Source organism: Melanerpes formicivorus, unplaced genomic scaffold, assembly GCF_026170545.1.
Source record: "Melanerpes formicivorus ecotype bairdi unplaced genomic scaffold, bMelFor1.0.p_v2 SCAF_4, whole genome shotgun sequence".
Taxonomy (NCBI): domain Eukaryota; kingdom Metazoa; phylum Chordata; class Aves; order Piciformes; family Picidae; genus Melanerpes; species Melanerpes formicivorus.
In genome coordinates, this window is record NW_027142356.1 from 29,435,174 (window position 1) to 29,455,072 (window position 19,899).

A 19,899-nucleotide genomic window follows, 5' to 3' on the forward strand; every position below is an offset into this window, starting at 1 on the left:
TTTGAGGTGTTTTGCTGATGTTTTTATTGTGTTATTTATAAAGGGTTGCCTGAGAGCTGTGATTAAGCATCAAACTAATGTTGTCTTTCAGTAATGAATGGTATTAAGCTTGCTGGAAGACTACATGCTATTGAGATAAATTCTTCACTGGAAGATACTAACCCACTGAATCTTCTGAGACTGATGAAAAGTTGGAGACAGGGCAGAACTGAACAAAGATGAAGTTCAAAAGTAAAACAGCGTTAGCACATTGAACCATTAAGTAATACATGACTATATTGAACACCAAGTAACTGAAAATCTGTGTCTTTGAATATCCTACCTGATCTTAAGTAGGCTGTCTGTGGAGTTCATAAAACTCTGTGGAGGCTTCCTAAAACAATGTTCAAAATGGACTCCATTTTCAAGTTGGTGAGTGGTATAACTTATGTGCTGGAAAAAGTGTGAGCAAGTCACAAGAGTCCTATGACAAATGAAAATGCAGGTGCCTCCTATGAAAAGGGGATGTCTCTGTTGTGTTAGCAGGGCACTTACTTTACAAGAAGGAAAAATGACTTTGCAGATTTGCTGGTTTCTTTACAACATGGACTTCAAAATAATAAACCAGCAGGGACTTCAAAAAAAGAAAGTGTCATAGTATAATACATGTTTCTAGTGTCTCATATAAAGCATGGTTTCCCCTGTGTCTGCTCTGGTTATCAAGAAGATTTTCAGTAGCAACATCTCTGGAGGAACTACCTCAGAACAATTGCTATCTCCATAGCTTCTGTAATGTATGTTGTAAAGATTACTTAGAATGTTGAGCATTATTATGGTAATAATTTGAATTGTCCCTTCTCCTAGCTGTCAGTTTGAACTGCACACTTAGTAAGTACAAAGCTGTAAGCTCCTGCAAGATAATGTGTCTGAAAAGAGCACAAGAACAGTCCTGTAAACTCTAGTCAGTAACAGCAATTTATATTGGTGTAATTTCATAGGCATTTGGTCTTGAGGAAGAAGCACAAAGAATTTATGTACATTATAATTGTTCAAACCCTTTATTGATATTTTCTGCGTGAAGACAGAGCTGGTATTTGAGAGCTGGATAAGCTTAGCAATAAAAGCATTTATTTTTCAAAACTATAGAAGAATATAGATACAGCTCATGCAGATTTTATGGAAGCAGAAGAGGGAAATCTCCATGGTCTGGGCCCATTTCACAATGTTACAGAGAGACTTTCTAAAAAGAGTCATTTCCTTCTAGAAAACTAAGCAAAAATCCAAACCTTGCTCTGGTGGTCTTTTTAAGCTTTCCATACCCAGTCCTAGCCCACTGACTACAGAGAATTTTGCTACAGAGCTTTTATCTGTAACTGAGTAGAGCTAGGAATAGGTGAAGCAAAAAGAAATTTGTAGCCCTGCAGCAAATAAGTAGAATATTGTAGCAGCAGTAGTCAGAGGAATGAACTGGAATTTTAATCCCAGGAAAAGGGAAACAAAGGTGTGATAAAACAGTGAAGATAAGTATGTGTGTTAAACTTTTGGAGAGGAGGAGACTCAGGGGCGACCTTATTGCTCTCTACAACTACCTGAAGGGAGGTTGTAGACAGGCAGAGTTTGGTCTCTTCTCCCAGGCAGCCAGTACCAGAACAAGAGGACACAGTCTCAAGCTGCACCAGGGGAGGTTTAGGTTGGATGTTAGGAAGAAGTTCTATACAGAGAGAGTGATTGCCCATTGGAATGGGCTGCCCAAGGAGGTGGTGGAGTCACCATCATTGGAGGTGTTCAGGAGGAGACTTGATGGGGTGCTTGGTGCCAGGGTTTAGTTGTTTAGGTGGGTTGGATTGGTTGATGGGTTGGACGCAATGATATTGAAGGTCTCTTCCAAGCTAGTTTATTATTATTATTTTTATTTTATTATTATTTAGAGTACATTGAGAAAATACCCCAATGAAGGCATTCATGAAGTCCTCTTGGTGATAATTATGTCCTGCCAGTAACATTAGCACAAAGAGCATTAATTTAACTGAAACAGGGAGAAAAGGGCAAGTAATTCGTGCAGCGTCTCCTGGAGGAAGGAAAAGATCTGGGGAGTGGCAATACAGTACTGGATAGATGAGGCTGTAGAAGGGAGGACATGAAGGACTAGGTATCCGGGACACCAGCTGTCAGTACAGTTAATGATTAAACTATGTATCTTAGGCAATTTTGTTTTTCTTCTGACTTAATTAGATTTTTGAGAGCTGACAGAAGAAACATGGACAAGAAAATGGAGGACCTGAAGTGCTAGTGTGCACCCTGGAGACAAGGCATTCTGATAGGAACAGAGCAGACTAGCCATAGTCAGAGAAACACAAGTATTGCAAAGGGTAAACTATTTCTTTAAGCTGAGAATTACTTTTTTTGCTGGTGAAAGAACTAAACCAGAAGTAGCAGGAGGCTTCAGAAAAGTGAGGCTGTGAGTGTGTGATGTGATGATGGCATAATTTTGTCTTCAGAGCAGTCAGGAAGAGATTTTTGATATTCCAAAGCTGTCATTTATTTTCTGCTGCTAGAAAGTCCTGAAGATAATAAAGCACCTAAAAGCTGTCTGCTCCAGAAAGGAAAGCTGAGCAAAAGGGGCCGCTGATGTTTAGAAAATGACAGGACCAGCTTCATCTCACTATTTCTTACTATAGGCCATAATAGCATATTCAGATACCTGCAAGTAAATACAATATTGTCTTACACATTGTTTCAACCCCCCACAATTGCCTTACCTTTGCAGAATCTGCCTGATGACACTCCCATGAAAATTTCAAGGCTTCTTCCATTAAACTCCAATTTTCCTCATTTCCTAAATCCCCATATCTGTTCTGGATCTTCCTCCAGCAGCACTTAATGTTTTTCTGCTTTTCATCTCTGAAGCTCGGTGCAATTCCCAGCTGATTCCTTCCTACACATTGCTGCATGCCCTCCCTTTGCCCAAGGCTTTCACACATTACAATGAGGTTCTTGTATCCTGTTTCTTAGTTCCTGCAGTGCCATACAGCTTTCCAAACAACCATCTGCCAGGGGCTTCCCTTCTTTTTTCTTGCCACACCCACTTTGGTTTATGAGAATGAGTTGCGCAGCCAATTGAGTCACAATACTGATGGCTGTTTCTTTTCTGTATGCCTAAAAACACATCTCAGGCACTGCATAAAGCATGAGACACAAGCTAAAAACAGGGGCATGCTAGAAGATTTGTAATATTCTTGCTGCTTCCAACAACTTACAAATGTACAGACTCGTACATTCTTTTGCTGACACTAAAGCTATGCCTTTTAATGTAAACTATTTCGATGATGCACCTTATTCTGCTGCTGTCTTGCACTTGATATTGCAACAAATAGAGCACACAGGTACAGCAGTGAGTAAGGAAGAGGTGGCATGCTTGGACAGGTGCAGCTCATGCCCTGTATTTCTCGTTTCACTATCTCCTCCAGTTGTCCCTTTCTGGCTCTCTGAAGCAAGATGCAGAAAACTTCCTACAGAAGGCTCCTGCCTTGCTTCTCATTACTACAACATCTGCCTAAGATCTCCCAAGGGCACAGAGTAATTAAAAATCACAATATTTATGAAGTGAAAACTGGTGCTACGGGTTTGCCCTTGGTATTGCCTAAGAAAGGCGATTCTACTGCAGAATTTCTTGTGTGGAACCTCCCTCTTTTGGAAGTATGACGGAAAATCGGTTCCTCTGCTTTATTACAAATGAAAAGGAGGGCCTGGGCGGTGACAGTACAACCCGGGCGGCGGCGGCGGTAGGGCCCCGCCGCCGCTGCCGCCGTTCCGGCCGTACCGCCCCCGCCTCCCTGCTGTGCCCGGTGGGGCGGGGCGGTGTCATGTGGGGCGCCACACCGGGAAGCGCTGAGCCGAGCCGGGAAGGACGATGGCGGACTGGGGCCGGGCGCTGCTGTCGCCCGCCGCGCTGCTCGTCCTGGCGCAGCTAGTCTGGGCGCCGGACCCGGTGAGCCTGACGACGTGAGGGCAAGGGGGTGGCGCGGGTCGGATCGCCGCCGGCCGTCTCCGGGGCAGGTGGCGGACTGGGATGCGGCCGGCCCCGCCCGAGGAGCTGACGGGGCTCCGGCGGACCGGCTGGGCGTGCGGGGAGCTGGCCTTTGCCGCTCTTCCCCACGCAGGAAGCCGAACGTGCCTTCACATTCACCCCTGTGAACTGAAGGGAGGGTCTCGCTGCCCGCACCAGCTGGGTACCTTTAAATGGCTCCTCTGGCAACCGGCGCGGCCGTGGCTGCGGTTGCAAGTCTCGATGTTTATCGGGTGTGTTTTGCAGGTCCTTGCTCGTTCCTGCGTTGAGTTTCATATACGTCTATAATGTAAATATTGTAATGTTATGCCAAAGTCATGATTTTCTAAGGGGAGGTTAAGGAGGGCTTGTTAAAAGTGCATAGGCTCTTGAACCTGCCGAGAGTAGTCGTCGTGGCTTCCCCCGAGGGGAGCAATGGAGAGCAGGTGGGCTGAGGGTGTCCTTTTCTGTCGTTGGTTGGGGTTTTTTAACTGACTAGGTGAAGCTTTTAACTTCTGGTGCAGTTGCAAAGTCGGGGCGGGGAGCGGGGAGGTAGCTGGAGCAGACTGGCTTCCATCTGCTGGAAGCTGCTCTTCCTGATGTGCGTTTTTATTCCTGAAGCAGCAAAGCCCTCTTTGATCTCTTCGGTTTCTGAATCTGCTCCCGTGAAGAGGACACATTTTTAAATATCTCTGGATTTCAAAATATTCTTTTACAATTAGGGAATCGTATTTCATAGCTCAAAGAGGGGATTTTAATTGTAAACATGAAGATGAGAAAGAGTGACAACTTGCTATTTGGTTCCTCTTCCCCTCTATTTCTTTTCATTTGTCATTCATTTCTATTTCTTCTCATTTCTTTTTCATTATATAAATGCTCTGTGCTACTTCCATTTTTTCTTACTGTATCCATCTTTCACCATACCACATTCTCATTCTTGTCCACTCTGTTCTCTTTCTTTTAGTGTTTTGATACTATGCTGCCGCACATCCATTTTATGTCTTACTGCCTAAATGCAAGTTTGAAAGTCAGAAGTCCATCAGGTGAACAAAATAGGCAACCTGCTAGTAGCAGGCAATTTTAAAAAAAACAGAACAAAAAGTATTTATTCATCATTCAAGAACAGCTGTATTCTTCCCAGGGAGTTCCATGCATGTTTGAAAAGCAAATTGATAGAGGGGTTGGGTGACAGGTTGGACTTGATGATCTCTGAGGTCTTTTCCAACCTTACTGATTCCATGACCTTCTATTTGGAGCCAGTCTCTGCTAGGTCTTTCTAGGAGACCACCTCTGTCTTGTCACGTTGGAAACTTAAGGTGATGTTGTCATGCTGGAAGCAGTGCCTTCTTCTCTCAAACAGCATTTTCTATTCCTCTTTCAGTGTCAAGCTTCTGCATTGGGGAAGATCTCCCTGACCGCAGCACTAATTTCATAGCTGCTTATTTCAGTCTAGTGATAGGAAGTGCCTGGTGGTTTTTCTGTTGCTGTAAGAAAACTCTTTGGGTATCAAAAGATATCTTTCTTTTCTTTTTGTTTCTTTTTCATTTCACCTTGCCAGAAAGGTTAACAGTTAGTCTTTAGGTGATTGCAAAAGGGTAAGGTTTTTTTTTTCTTCCTCACTGGACCTTTGTTGTAAAACTAAACAAAGCCAACAAAAAACCCAACACAAAATCCATCTGTATTTCTGGTTGACATGACGTCTTTTCAAATTACTGCTTATGTGGCAGCATGTAATAACTTACTTAAAGAAACTGTTCATATTCCTTGCTTTCTTCAGATATCTCAGTCAATGCTAGCAGTTTTGGAAGATGTGTGGGTTGTTTTGGGAACTACTGGTTTCCTTAGCTTACTTTTTCAAAGACAGGTGAGAAGTCTGAAATTACTGATAGGTGAGTAGGGAACATTTTCTCTGTCTCTCCATTAACTCCTCCTTTAACTGTCACTTTCTCCACCTCTTATGTGGCTTAGGTTGCAAAAGGCTGGGAAGATAAAAATAGCTTCAAATACAAGATTAAAACCTCAAGAGAGAGAGCACCAGGAGTGACATAACATTTAGCACCTGAATATCACTTAAGGTCCTCTGAAATCAGTTTTGCATGGTCACCACTCTTTCCTCTGTATTTGCATGAACTATAGCAACAGATCAAGTAAACTTTCACCCATTTCAGATAGGTTTTTTTGTCACAGGCTGGATCTATCTTTTGACAGCAGATATTTCCAGAAGGTCCAAATCTCTGCATCCATTGAAAGATGTGCACATAATGTCACTTCTTCTAATTGATTTTAGTGTTTCAGGTTGGAAAATTTCACGAGCCAATTGCATTTAATACTGTTAAGTATTTGCTTGGCTTCGCAAGAAGATGCTGACTTTTGTTGCCTAATTAGTCATCTGATATCCTCTCCTACCCTCCATGTTATGAAACTTCCTCGTTTTGAAAATTAAATGGCCTGTTGTGTTTGATCTTCTGTTCCAGCTAAGGAAAGACTCTAACTGCAGCACAGAGACATCTAGGAGATGCATAACTGATGGTCCTATACCTTCACCTTGTGTAGGAAAACCAAAGTTATTCTTATGCTTTCTCCCAGCTCTTGGAAACAATGGAAAAAGAAAACACCCAACAACACAGAGAAGCCAATCCCACTTCAAAATTCCCATGTCCAGTTGTAACAAACTGTGTCAGTGTTTAAAGTCCATGGCATTGTGTAAGGCATTGTGTTTTCTAGCTTAATGCATTCAAAAGAGATAATGTGATTAGTGCAAAGAGAGCATGGATGTTGTTTGTCCCAGGTACGTAGCTGCTGGAGATCGCATCAGTTTTTGCTAGAGCCAGAATGCATGGCAAGAACAAACTAGTAAAATAGTCTGATTAATACAGCCAAATAACTGTTGCAAATTGAGGGCAGAAAGAGGGGGAAGTGATGGAGGGATCCCTACATATTTTTGTTTCTGTTTTGACTCCTGAAAACTTGGGCTTTGGGAACCTCTGTATAGACTCCTGGGGTAGCATCTATACCTTTCCTTTCCTTGGTGGGACACACAGTGTGTCCTTAGGAACTGTTCTTACTGATCTGCTCAGATAGCTCAGGGACCAATCTGGTCTACTCTCAACTGGCTTAAAGCACAGGAGCAGCTAATAGGCATTTGTTTGTATTTCACTGGGTAAAACATGCAGTTATAATTGTGGTGTGTATGTGTTTATGTATATATATGCATGCTTCATGTAATTGATGGGAAAACACCCTTGCGCTCACTTTCAGGGTGCCTAAATACAGTTGTCAACTTTCATTTTTAACTAGCCATGCTTACAAGAATGAAGGTAACCAGGTTTCATCTACATTCCTGAAATGCACCTCTCGTCACCTCTAGCAGCAGTTCAGCAGCACTGTTCCACATGACATAAAAAAGCTGTGCTGTGGAGCTCAGTTCCTTCCTCCTGCTGAGTAATTTGCCCAGAGTTCAGTGTGCTTTCTCTTCCCCAGCTTAACGCTAAGCGTAATTACGAACGATGCTATGAGATTATGCATTGAGTGGCACAGAGTGGACCATACTGAGATTTAAGGTTTCTGAACTTGTCTAAAGCATTTGCTTATGAAGTTCTCATTGAATCCCCCTGAGTAAATACGAGTTTGTGTATATGTCATAAACTTGTGCTTGCCTTGGACTGCATTAAGCAAGCTGTCTGAAGGTCGGTCTGCTGTTTGTCCCCTACCTCCTGTGTTCTGTCCACTCTATCCAGAGTCCCACGACTTTATCGTCCTTTATCATCAAGTCCTCATGCATTGAAGTAGCTGACTAGTCCTTAAAGGTTTAGTCCAAAATTAAGTCTGCTAGACTAATGTGTTTTAAGAAGGGAGCCAAACATTAATGTTTCACTGTCTTTACAGTATGGAGAAGAGTGCAGGAGTAAAACATATCCTCCTTCAGGACCAACGTGAGTAGTCTGATTCAACTTGTCTAACAAACTACAGAAAAGAAGTGATTTGCAAGTCTGAACAGGGTTGGGGTTTTTTGTGTAACTTGTTCCAGTTGCAAATCTAGAAAATGCTAGTTAGAGGTGGGAAGCTCCTGTTTTGTCAAATGTGTTCTCAACTCTACTTTTGAACACTGGTATTTTATCTTTCAGGTTCAAAGGGAATGTACCCACCTATGTCATAAATCTTGATTTACCTCCCAGTAAAAGATGGGATAACTTGATGCATGACAAAAAGACAGAGGTATGAAACACAGAGCTCCCTTCAGCCAGTATAAAACTAGCATGTAGCTTTTTGTTTTGAAGAAGGGGTTGGGAAGGAATACCTGTACCAAAAGTCTCTGAAAGGAGTAATATTTCTAGTTGCCCTTTTTAATATGATTCTAGACTAAAATAACTGCTTGATTATGTATAACTTCTTTTTCTGTTCCAACACTTGAGCTGGGGCATAGAGGCACTGATGTCTGTGGTGTAGAGGAACTAAAAAATGGTGTGACAGGTGGGTTTTAAAGCAGCATGTGGATCTGGTGCTTAGGGACATGGTTTAGTGTTGACCCTTCAGTGCTGGGTTGAAGGTTGGACTGGATGATCTTTGAGGTCTTTTCCAACCAGATGGATTCTGTGATGATGTGATAAAGCAGGCTTTCATTTGTCAAAGCTCTGTAGGCATGAAATAATACAGAATGAAGAGGGAGGCATGCACCAAATGGTGAGCCTCGGTAAAGTGCAGTGAGACTTGAGAATACTGAAGCCTGTTCCAGACTACTTAGAACAGCAGTCCTGAAGGTTGCTGAAAATTCAATGCAGTAATACTGATTTCTCCAAAAAGGCCAAGGATTTTTGCTGTGTCACTGCTGACTTTGACCTGTCAACTCTGAAAGCCAGACGAATTCAATTTACACCACAGGACTTATTTTAGAAGTCTCACTTAAGCCAGTGGGTGTTGGAAGCTTCAGGCTGCATCTTGAATTCTGAAAGGTTTTCTCTCTTGCGTTCTTTGGAGTTAGATCACATAGAGTGGAGCTCTGTTTGTGGCCATTTATGTTGCAAACGGAAAGCATGTACTGCTAAAAGAAATTATTGAGTCCTTTTGGCTTCAAGATTAGTGCTTCATCAGAATTTTTTATTAAGATTTTTAAAGATAGAATTGTGTGATCAAAGGAGCAGAAGACAAGGATGGCTTTTTCCTCTGACTTGTTTTCTGTGGTAGAGACACATCAGATCGAATCTAGGAAGTTACTTGAACAAAGCTCGAAGAGTGACTCTTTAATGGGGAGCTGGCAGTGTTTTTTTCACCAAGAACACCACATTTATCATAGTATCATTCAGGGTTGGAAGGGACCACAAGGATCATCTAGTTCCAACCCCCCTGCCATGGGCAGCGACACCCCACACTAGATCAGGCTGGCCAGAGCCTCATCCAGCCTGCTCTTAAACACCTCCAGGAACGGGGCCTCAACCACCTCCCTGGACAACCCATTCCAGGGCTTCACCACTCTCATGGTGAAGAACCTCCTCCTCACATCCAGCCTGAATCTCCCCACCTCCAGCTTCATTCCATTCCCCCTAGTCCTATCACTACCTGAGATCCTGAGAAGTCCCTTCCCAGCCTTCCTGTAGGCCCCCTTCAGATACTGGAAGGCCACAATTAGGTCACCTCGGAGCCTTCTCTTCTGCAGACTGAACAGCCCCAACTCCTTCAGTCTGTCCTCATAGGAGAGGTGCTCCAGCCCTCTGATCATCCTCATGGCCCTTCTCTGGACACCTTCCAGCACCTCCATATCCCTCTTGTAATAGGGGCTCCAGAACTGGACACAGTACTCCAGGTGGGGTCTCACCAGAGCTGAGTAGAGGAGCACTCTCCTTAAATACATATTTTCTCACCAGAATGGTTTTTTTGAAAGGTATGTGAAGAAGTTCTGTTAGTGTTCTGTTCTCAAGATTTTTTACTCAGCAAAAGCTCTTGTTCTTTTTAGCTGAAGGTTGTGGTCCAGAATATTAAAGACATAGCAAATACCTTCTTCCCCAGCGGCAAAGTTGTTGACATAGTGGATCACAAAATAGTAAGTATTTTCAGCTCAATTATTTTATTACTGTATATTCAGACTACCAGGTTTGGAATGCTATTTAATTTACCAATTAAGAACTTTATAAATGATAATTCTTCCAGTCCCAGAACTAAAATGCAGTTTTGAAGAGTTACTCTGAAGTGTTGCCTTTCTGGTGAATTTTGGCCTTCTTGCCTACTCTGAATTACTCTGAAACCATTAAACATGAATGCATGTGCCCCTTGCTCTGATTTTTTTCTAAGGTCTTTACCAATTCAGATTAGTCATGCTAGACCTGTATGCTACTGACTTCCTCACTGTAAGAAATCACTTTGCTGAAATTCCCTTTGCTGTGTTCAACCCCTTTTAAGCAGTAGAATAAAATCAGGTTTTGAAAACTACAATAAATGTCATATTATAGGGGCAGCTTTGACCAAGCCTCACCTTAAAGAATAATTGGGTTCTGATGAAAATAATCTTTGGCACAGAATAAGGACAGGGGGAAAGAAGTGTGGCACAAGAGACGGCATCAAATCAAATCTGTCCCCTGTCTTCATTTGCAGCAGCCTTAGGTCGTGCTGGTCATGCTTCATTTGTATCCCTATGTGTGTGAGTGGGGCTGACATAAAGGTAGCATATGCAGGTAGTCATATCAATGTGTGAAAGTTAGGGATTCCCTCAAGCACTGACGTCAAGCTCAGTTCCAGTTGAGCTCTTAACATGTAAGAGTCCTACTTCACTGTTCTGTCTATTGCTGTTAATGGTAATTCAGATACTGTGCTAATCTCCATTGCTCACATGTCAATATTTGGATAAGCAACAGTTTTTACTTTCCCTAAGATGTACTTGTCTTCCAAGTACTTTACAAATACCCTGGAGTTCTACAGGCTGCAGAAGAATTACATACTCAATGTAATAGTTGTGAGAAGGACAGAACTATTGGTGAGGGGGTTGTTTTAAGTAACAAAATAGCTTTAAGTTACAGCAGCAACCTACAACTTTTGCTTTCAGGCTCACCTGACTGCCACGCTTCCTTATCCTTTCAATGAAGAACTCCAAGGGATTGCAAATTCATCTGGGATTCCTCTGGGTAATAGTTTCCAACACTTTATTAATGTAGTGGAAAACTAGGAAACCAGACTTGTTTAAAACTGCTGTGTATGAGTCTGCAGATATAAATGTAGACCTCTGTTGCTTAAATAGATTAAGCAGATAAAGCTATAAATTGCACCTCAATGAGAACAGTATTTTAGAGGAGAATGGCAATAAATTACATAAGCTTTTCATTGTGCTGGAATTTCTCTGTAGAGATGCAGCTTCACACTCCTGAGTTTTGGGAACTGGAGCAAGTCTCAGCTGGATGTTAGGAAGAAATTCTTCATAGAAAGAGATATTTGCCATTGGAATGTGCTGCCCTGGGAGGTGGTGGAGTTACCATCACTGGAGGTGTTTAGGAAGAGACTGGATGGGCTGCTTGGTGCCATGGTTTAGTTGATTAGATGGTGTTGGGCGATGGGTTGGACTTGATGATCTCAAAGGTCTTTTCCAACCTGGTCTGGTCTATTCTATTCTATTCTGTTCTGTTCTGTTCTGTTCTATTCATTCCCCAAAATTTGGGAGATTCCTTGAATCTCTGGGTTTCCCATTCATCTGTGCGGCTGCCGTTGGCATACCAAGAAGGCAAGGCCCAGTTTTATGCTGTGCTTTCTTTCCCTTGTGATCCTTGCCATGTCCTCCTGCCTTCCTAAAGGCATAAGAACACAGTTTCAGGTGAGAAGGAGACACTGAGTTCTTCTGGAATTGAGACAGGGGAGGTCTGTAGACTTTCTTCCACTGTTTTCCTCCTAAAGGAGCACGACACTGGGCATTAGTCAGAAGCTCTTACATGGGAGCAGTGGTACATATAACAGCGTTCTTCTTTAAAGTGAATTTTACAGCTTCTTTGCAAGTTCCCAGGGATGGAAGTAGCAATGACTCTCAGCCTTCTGCACGGGAAGGCCAGGGGATTCTCTTTGCCTTTCAAGCAGATTTTGCTGAACCATTTATTTCAACACCAAGTGAGATTTGAACAGAAATTACTGAGAAATACTATAGAATGTTGAAACTTGCAGTATTCATCTTTTCTAACCATTTTTTTTTCTCCTGTTCATGTTTCAAATTACTGAACTCATATTTCTTTTTGTTCTAGGGGAAATTGTTATTTTTAACATCTTCTATGAAATTTTTACTGTGTGTACATCCATAGTGGCAGAAGATAAAACAGGTAATGCAACCCAGAATAGTGTTAACAGTTTTGCCTTATGTAGGAGAGAGTCTGCCTCTCAATGACACATAGTCCTCAACTGCAGGCAAGAAGGTCTGGCAGAAGAGACTAAAAGCAGAGGTAATAAACAGGTATTCCTTGAGAAGGGAATTAGAGATCACAGGTTACTTATATTAAAAATAAAGGCAAAAATACTTCTAAAGATGGTTTGGTTTTGTTAAGATTTTCTTGTGGTGCCTAGGTGTTTGGGTATTTTTAGTAAGTGGCATTTGCTTTTTCCAGAGGTAAAGAAGCATGGGCCAGACACCTGATGCTGTCTCAGTGCCATGAGGGATTCCAGTGCTATTATTTTTGCATCTAGGTTCTAGCTCTCACATGTGCACGGTGCTAGCAAAAGTGGATAGCCTGCGTTAACAGAAGAGACTCACTTCTTCTCTTACTCAGTTCTGCAGCCTTTATCTGCACCTGTTCCAGCTTAAGAAATTTCTGAGGGTTTCTCAGAGGGCTTACAGGCCTCTCACTTTTAGAGGAAGTTTATGGTATTACCACTGCATTAAGATGATGTGGAAGGCCCCTGAGGCTGAGACGGAGGGCACTTTACAAGATTACTTGATTCCACTTATGGCAAACCTCTGATTGAACAAAACCCCACTGTTTTTCTGTGCTTACATAAAGGGCAACTTGACAATGTTGTGGTTTGGGGTTTTTTTTCCCCCTGCTTACTTTCCCAGGTATTCTTTCTGCTTTATTTATTTCCTTGGTTTCCAAGCTGAAATTTTTGTCTCTTTCTTGAGAATTTTTTGTTGATTTGTTTGTTTGTTTATTGTTATGTAGGGAAACTATACCATGCCAGAAACTTGGATTTTGGACTGTTTCTTGGGTAAGTACCTACATTTGTGCCTTGTTTTTTTTTTAAACCCAAAGAAAAAAGCTGTCTGGACATCCATTCTGTGAGTCTGAATGCTGAATTGAATGTTGGATTATGATTAACTGGATTGTGACAAGGAATTCTGCATTGCATGTTGTGGGGGGAAAAAAAAGCTTAAAAGGAACAAAAGAATTGTTCTGCTCATCTTCTGTCAAACTACTCCAAGCATGTCAGGAATGACTATGTGGATTAGTTGTGTTCAGTGTTACTTTGTGTTTTCTCAGCTTGAACTAAAACTGTCTTGAACCAAACAAGGACCCATGTACCATTATCTCTGAGGTGTGATACATATCTTGTTCTTTATGTGATGGGACAATGTCCATTTTAGTGCATGCAGCAAAATCTGGATTGGATTGGGGCATGGTTTTCTGGTTGTTTTGTTTCCAAACTGTCCCCCTAGTTACTGTGCTGTGCTCTGCTGGCACTTCCCACCATTCATCATTTCTGCTCAGAAGCCAGTTATTTGTATTCCAAAGATCTAACAGTATCATTCCTTTGGATACAAGCTCTGTAGTGTGTTGCCCATCACTAGATTCCCCTTTGGTTCTCCTTTCATACCTCATCAGCAGTTCAGTGATTACATTTATCTTAGTATACTTAGTAATGTCACTCATCCAGGTGACTCTCAATGCCCAGATGGAATTTAAATGTCCATCTTCATTGAAATTATTACTTGTCTATCAAAAAACTCAAATGTTATCAGCTGCCACTTGACCTGTTCCATAATTTGGCTTAGGTTGAACTTCACCAACTTGTCAGAAGTACTGGGAAGAGGCTCCCTGAAAATTAAGGCACAACTTTCAAAGCTGTTCCCAGAACCTTTATGTTTCTAGAGAATTTAGCATTCTTTACTACCCTCTTGTTTGTTTGGCAAGAACTCCTTGTTCTGGGTTATCTTACAAACTGGATTTGGAGCTTCCCTTCTTGTATAGCAAATTCAGTATATGTGGTTTCTTTTCTCTCTTTGAAAAGTAAGAACTGGAAGGAACCAGCTCCTGCAGCAGAACAAACCACACATGCTTTCAGGATACAGTAGGTTTGGTGTCACAGGCTGTTCATTGTAGCAGCCCCCCCTTTGCCAATAGGAGTAGAACAAAGTTACATGTGTTCAAAACAGACCAGCTGTAATGGTGCTGCTTAATACTGCTTAACACTGGCTGCTGTGAGTAAGATAGAGGACAGGCATCACGCAGAGGAAGTCTGCCTGCTGTGTAGGGGAAGCTTTAAAAGCTACTAAGGAAAGTTTCCAATACTGTACTGTCTTCTGCAGGTGGGATGTTAAAAATAATTCCTGGACTATAACTCGGGAACTGAAGCCTCTGGTGGTAAATTTGGACTTCCAGAGAAACAACAAAACAGTATTTAAGTCTACAAATTTTGCAGGATACATAGGCATGGTGTCTGGAGTCAAACCAGTAAGTATGAGGAGGGGGCCTTGCCTAAATATTTATGTTTGGACAATTCTTTTAAAAAAATACTGAATTCTGAACACAAAAAGGAGTGAATCCAATGTGCTCAAGTGGTTGGAGTCTCTTGCTTGTTATCTCAGAACTATTCCAGGGTCTCCAGCTTACCACAACTCTTTTTCTACATGCTGTGTCTTTGTCCTCTATTATAGGTGGCCCTCTTTTATTAGTGGAGTATTTTGGCATAAATCCATTGTATCCATTTATTTTTGTCTTCTGGTCAAATAAATTGGGTAGAGTCCATTTGGAAAAATCACAGAATCATAGAACATTAGGGGTTGGGAGTGACCTCAAAATATCACCTGGTTCAACCCCCCTGCAAGAGCAGGGTTACCTGGAGTAGGTCACACAGGAACGTGTCCAGGTGGGTTTTGAATGTCTCCAGAGAAGACTTCACAGCCTCTCTGGGCAACCCATTTCAGTGTTTTGTCATCTTCACAGTGAAAAAAGTTCTTCCTTTATGTTCATGTGGAACCTCCTGTGCTCTACCTTGCACCCACTGCCCCTTGTCCTATCACAGAACGTAACTGATGAGAGCCTGGCTCCATCCTCCTCACACTCGCCCTTCTCATGTTTATAAACATTAATGAGGTCACCTCTCAGCTTCCTCTTCTCCAAGCTAAAGAGACCCAGCTCCCTCAGCCTTTCCTCATAAGGGAAATATCTTTCCAGTGCAGCTGAATTCCATTTTTCCTCTGAAGGAAGCAGTACTTGGAGAAGACTGGGATTTGAGTTTAAATTGCATGTTGCAAGGAATGTGGATTGAGCTGTGTACAGCTGCATGCCCACGTGAATGGCAGTAACATGTCAGGGTGTACTTAGCACTGGGACTTGACAATCTGCCTTCATATTAGGGCAGTATTCAGAGATCTGGGAAGAAGGTGACTTACAGCAGGGGAGGGAAAGCTTATAAGTAAGTGATAGAAAAAGGACCAAGAGAGAAATGGCCACAGGCTTGACTTGCTTAACATAAAAGCACAGTTTGCTGGATTGCTGTGCCAGGCCAAAAATTACCATTTCTGCTTACTCATCAGCGATAAATGAGATTCTTCACGTGGGCTTGATCTTGCAGCCTATTGCTCAAAGGGGAAGAGTCTAACAAACAAGAAGCTTGATTGGCATGTAAACTGCAGTGCTGCCTCTGGTTTGCTGCTGGGTTTAATGGGCTGCTGCTGAATGAATGTTGACTTATGTAATGTTTTTCAGGACTTGTTCACTCTGACGATGAATGAGCGTTTCAGTCTCGATGGTGGTTATATCGGTGAGTAATGCTCCTTTCTTTCTCTCTGTACAAGTTTTCCAGGACTTGGGTATACCTTCATGAATAGGCACACAAATGGTGAAAACATTCCACATAAGTAAGATGAAGCTCAATGAAATTTAGAGGCTGTGAAAATTAGAACAGCATGAGTGAACCTTCTGCAAACAAATGATTGTAACCAGTGGTGTTTTGCAGGAATCTTCGAATGGTTCCTTGGTAGAAGAGATGGTATGTGGATGGGCTTTCTTACCAGAACAGTATTAGAGAATGCTACAAGGTATTCCCTCCCCTAAAATGGTCTGCTGCTCTGCTTTGCTTTCAACTGGCATGAATATTGTAGATGTGTGTTTACTACCTAAGTGATACAGATCTCTTCCTAGAAGCCTTAACATCAAATAGTTCTGGTTTTATTGGTACTCTGGTGGGGTGCAGGCATCACACATGATCCCTTAAAACTCTTCAAATTGTTTTCTCAGATTGGTTTGGGGTTTTTTTCTGATGAACTTAGCTGAATGCACAACAGCATTCTGCATCAAGACACATCCAACAGGTAGCAGTATATTACAGGAAGTAAATAGAAACAAAGCTCTCATGCAGTAGATAATTAGGTATGAGATGATCCAGCCTGTCCCCTTATTATTCCTGTTTCAAATGAAGAAAAAGAGCAAAGAGTACCTCTCAGCAGCTATAGTTTATGTACAAAGATTCTTGACTGCAGGAGCTTTGCTTACATGTGTTCCTTCATTGTGATACAGTCTTCTCACATGTGCATGAAAGGGGAAGAAAGCTGTAATCACCCAAACTTTTATCGTGTCTGTGAAACTCATTCTTCAGTACCTGAACCATTTATAGCATCCAGTAGTCCAACACTGGTTTGTTATCTGCAGTTACCAAGATGCAAAAGACAGACTGGCCAACACAAGACTGCTGGCTCCAGCTTACTTTATACTAGGTGGAAAAAATTCTGGAGAGGGGTGTGTGATAACTCGTTCCAGGACAGCAGCGCTGGATATCTGGGAGTGAGTATGCTTGACCTGACACCTGGCTCAGCCTTCCAGAAGGGGACAGGTTCTGCCAATAATTGTGTCCTATGTTTCTCCTGATTTCCATTGTGTAAGAACTCACTTCTTGAGCATCACTGAAAAGTATCACAGCAAGCCTAAAATAAATGACCTGGCTGTTACAGTATATACTACATGTCTACTTACTGGGTACTTAGAGAAGCAAAACACAACTGTCTCCTTGTTTTCCAGCCTTGATATCAAGAGAGGCACGTGGTATGTGTTAGAGACAAACTATGATCGCTGGAAGCCTCCTCTAATCTTGGATAATCGTAGAACACCTGCAATGAAATGCCTGAACCAGACAATGCAAGAGGTAAACATCCTCTGAGTGCCTCATCTTGCTGTTGTGAAACTCCCAGATGATAGTGCTTATCTGACACAGCCAGGAGCATTCAGGGCATTTGCACTCACAGCTGTAATGACCAAAGTGGCTGACAGTTTAGTGCCCCTTCATCTGTGCTTCTGGGTGATAAAGTAATGGCTGGCTTTTTAGTTTCAGGCTTTCTCTTCCTCTGGCTGGGTTTCCTGCAAGCATTTGTTCTGGCTGCCTATGTAAGCTGATAAACCTGGAGATACACTGAGAGAGATTTTCAGTGTTTCCTGGGCTGTTTTATCACCAGTAAAATTCAGACACATACCATCAGGCAGCAACCACTGACACTCAAGTGTCTCATGCTGTACTGAGATTATTCTGCTTGAGGTTTTGCAGCCCGTGTTCTTCTGATTTCAAGATGTGTGTCTATCACACCTAAAGCTTTATCTTACAGTCTAATTAAGCAGTAAAATGGTTACAGCTATCAGTATTTACACTGAAAGGTTAATGTCCATTAACATCGATGTATTATTTTCTTTCAGAACATCTCCTTACCAACCATTTATGATGTCCTCTCCACAAAGCCTGTTCTCAATAAGGTAATGCTTCTGGTTTTTTGGAATGATAGAGTTGGTATGAAGACCACTGACTGCATCTAAAGAGGAGGTCACATTCAGGGGTGGTACATTCAGGGGGTTTTCAGATGAAAACATCTATGGGGAAAATGAAACAAATTCCACATTACTTTGTGAAAGCAAAATCTGATTGCTGGAATGGCCATTTTCCAAGGGCTCTACAGCTTTAAAACTCCAAGTAGCTTGAGCCCTTTCCTCATAACTGGCTCTGGTTTGAGGCAGCATTTGACCTACAGACATCTTAGAAGACCTTTCTAACCTGAATTGACCTGTGATACCTGTGTGTCATTACAAGGAGCATGAAACAAGTTAGTATACCTCAAGGTTTAGGCATGTTCTTCCTGTAACAGATGTTTAGCCTGAACTCAAGATTTTTGGGTTTAATAAAATGACTACAGGAGTGAGAAAAGCTTTCAAATTACAAAGTTTAGTTACTATATTAAGTGGAGGCAACATTCTTGGCTAAGGACACAAGCTATTCATACTGGTATGTTGTGGACTAAGGTAAATTTTCATTTCAGTTGACCTGCTAATATCAGAGAGATTTTCACTAATTGTTTTAATGAGGCTTTTTTTCCCTCTTTCTTCTTCCTCCCATCTGCCTCTTAGCTGACTGTGTGCACAACGTTGATGGCGGTGGACAAGGGCCACACAGAGACTTACCTGCGGGAATGCCCAGATCCCTGTAGTCCTTGGTAGCCCTGTACCTTGCTTATGTTGGCAGCTGCTTGTCTGAATTGGAAATCCTCTGAGAAAAAAACACTTCTGGAAAGAGATTCCTCAGTCTGACTCCTTTCTGCAGAAATCTAATGGCTAAACAGAAATGTCAATGAGCTTCTAATAGTGGAGAACCTTTCTGATCAGCAGTTCTGCTGGCAAGAAATGGATACTAATGGCTGGCTGGTTTGATTTCAGTCCGTTCTGCCAAATGAGTTCAGCAGTTAGCTCTAGATCTCTTCAGTCTTGACAGTGTTCCTGGTTTGGTTCATGATTGGAGTTTTTTGTTGTTTGGTTGGGTCTTTTTATCTAAAATACTTCTAAAGCCACATGAGGTAAAACGGCACCTACCAAGCATGACAAAGACCTGGGTATAAGGCAGCCACCTAGGACAGTACAGTTCTGTTATTCTTTCCTAAGCACTAAGGTGAATTGCTAAAGTTCTGGTCCAGTATGAGGAGATATATCTAAGATACTTTGTTATAACTTAGCAAGTGTCATATCCAGTTGCAGAAACAAGGTCTTGGGAAATATCTAAAGTGAGTTCTAAGCCAGAAAAAAAAGTCTTTTCACTGATTAACAGATCCTTTGCTGAAGCTCACTCTTGGCCTGTTAACAAATTATTTTTAATACAGATTTTTCTGTTGTCTCAAAAAAAAAATAAATACTAATACAACAAATATTGTTAAGATTTACTTTCTTTGACCAAAATACACATGCACTGATTTCTTCCCTCAGTGGAAGTTACCATGTATGCTACATATCACATGGCAGAAAGGTCATTCACTTCCAAATAGACTGAATTAAAGTGCCTGGAAACCTGTTTTCTTTCTTAAACTGGCAGTTAAAGCTGTTACCCAGCTGGGAAGCAGCTCTGTGGAAAGAGACTTGGGGAATCCAGTGGACAGGAAGGTCAGTAGGAGTGAACAGTGTGATGCTGTGACACAGAAAGTCAACAGGATGCTGGGTTGCATCAACAAGGGCATCACTAGGAGAAATGAAGTCCTATCTCACTCAGGCCACACCTAGAATACTGTGTTCGGTCTTGGTCCCTGCTACACAAAAGACACAAAGTGATGTGAACAGAGCCCAGAGAAGGATCACAAAGATGATCAAATGACTCAGAGGCCTGCCATGTGAGCAAAGGCTGAGACCACTTGGTTCATTCAGCCTGAGATCACCCTGTTCCAGTATTGAAAGGATGCTTAC

The 19,899-nt window shown here is 42.0% G+C and overlaps 1 protein-coding gene across 1 annotated transcript; it reads left to right on the forward strand.

Annotated features, from left to right (window-relative positions):
- The first annotated feature begins 3,829 nt into the window (after window positions 1–3,829).
- Window positions 3,830–19,370, forward strand: ASAH1 (N-acylsphingosine amidohydrolase 1). The gene is made up of 14 exons (XM_068137458.1): window positions 3,830–3,967; window positions 7,910–7,956; window positions 8,149–8,239; window positions 9,972–10,058; window positions 11,055–11,133; window positions 12,232–12,306; window positions 13,141–13,186; window positions 14,505–14,649; window positions 15,907–15,961; window positions 16,157–16,238; window positions 16,849–16,980; window positions 17,215–17,338; window positions 17,881–17,937; window positions 18,583–19,370. The coding sequence occupies exons 1-14, from the start codon at window positions 3,890–3,892 to the stop codon at window positions 18,670–18,672; spliced, it is 1,188 nt and encodes a 395-aa protein (XP_067993559.1). The 5' UTR covers window positions 3,830–3,889; the 3' UTR covers window positions 18,673–19,370.
- Window positions 19,371–19,899: the final 529 nt, after the last annotated feature.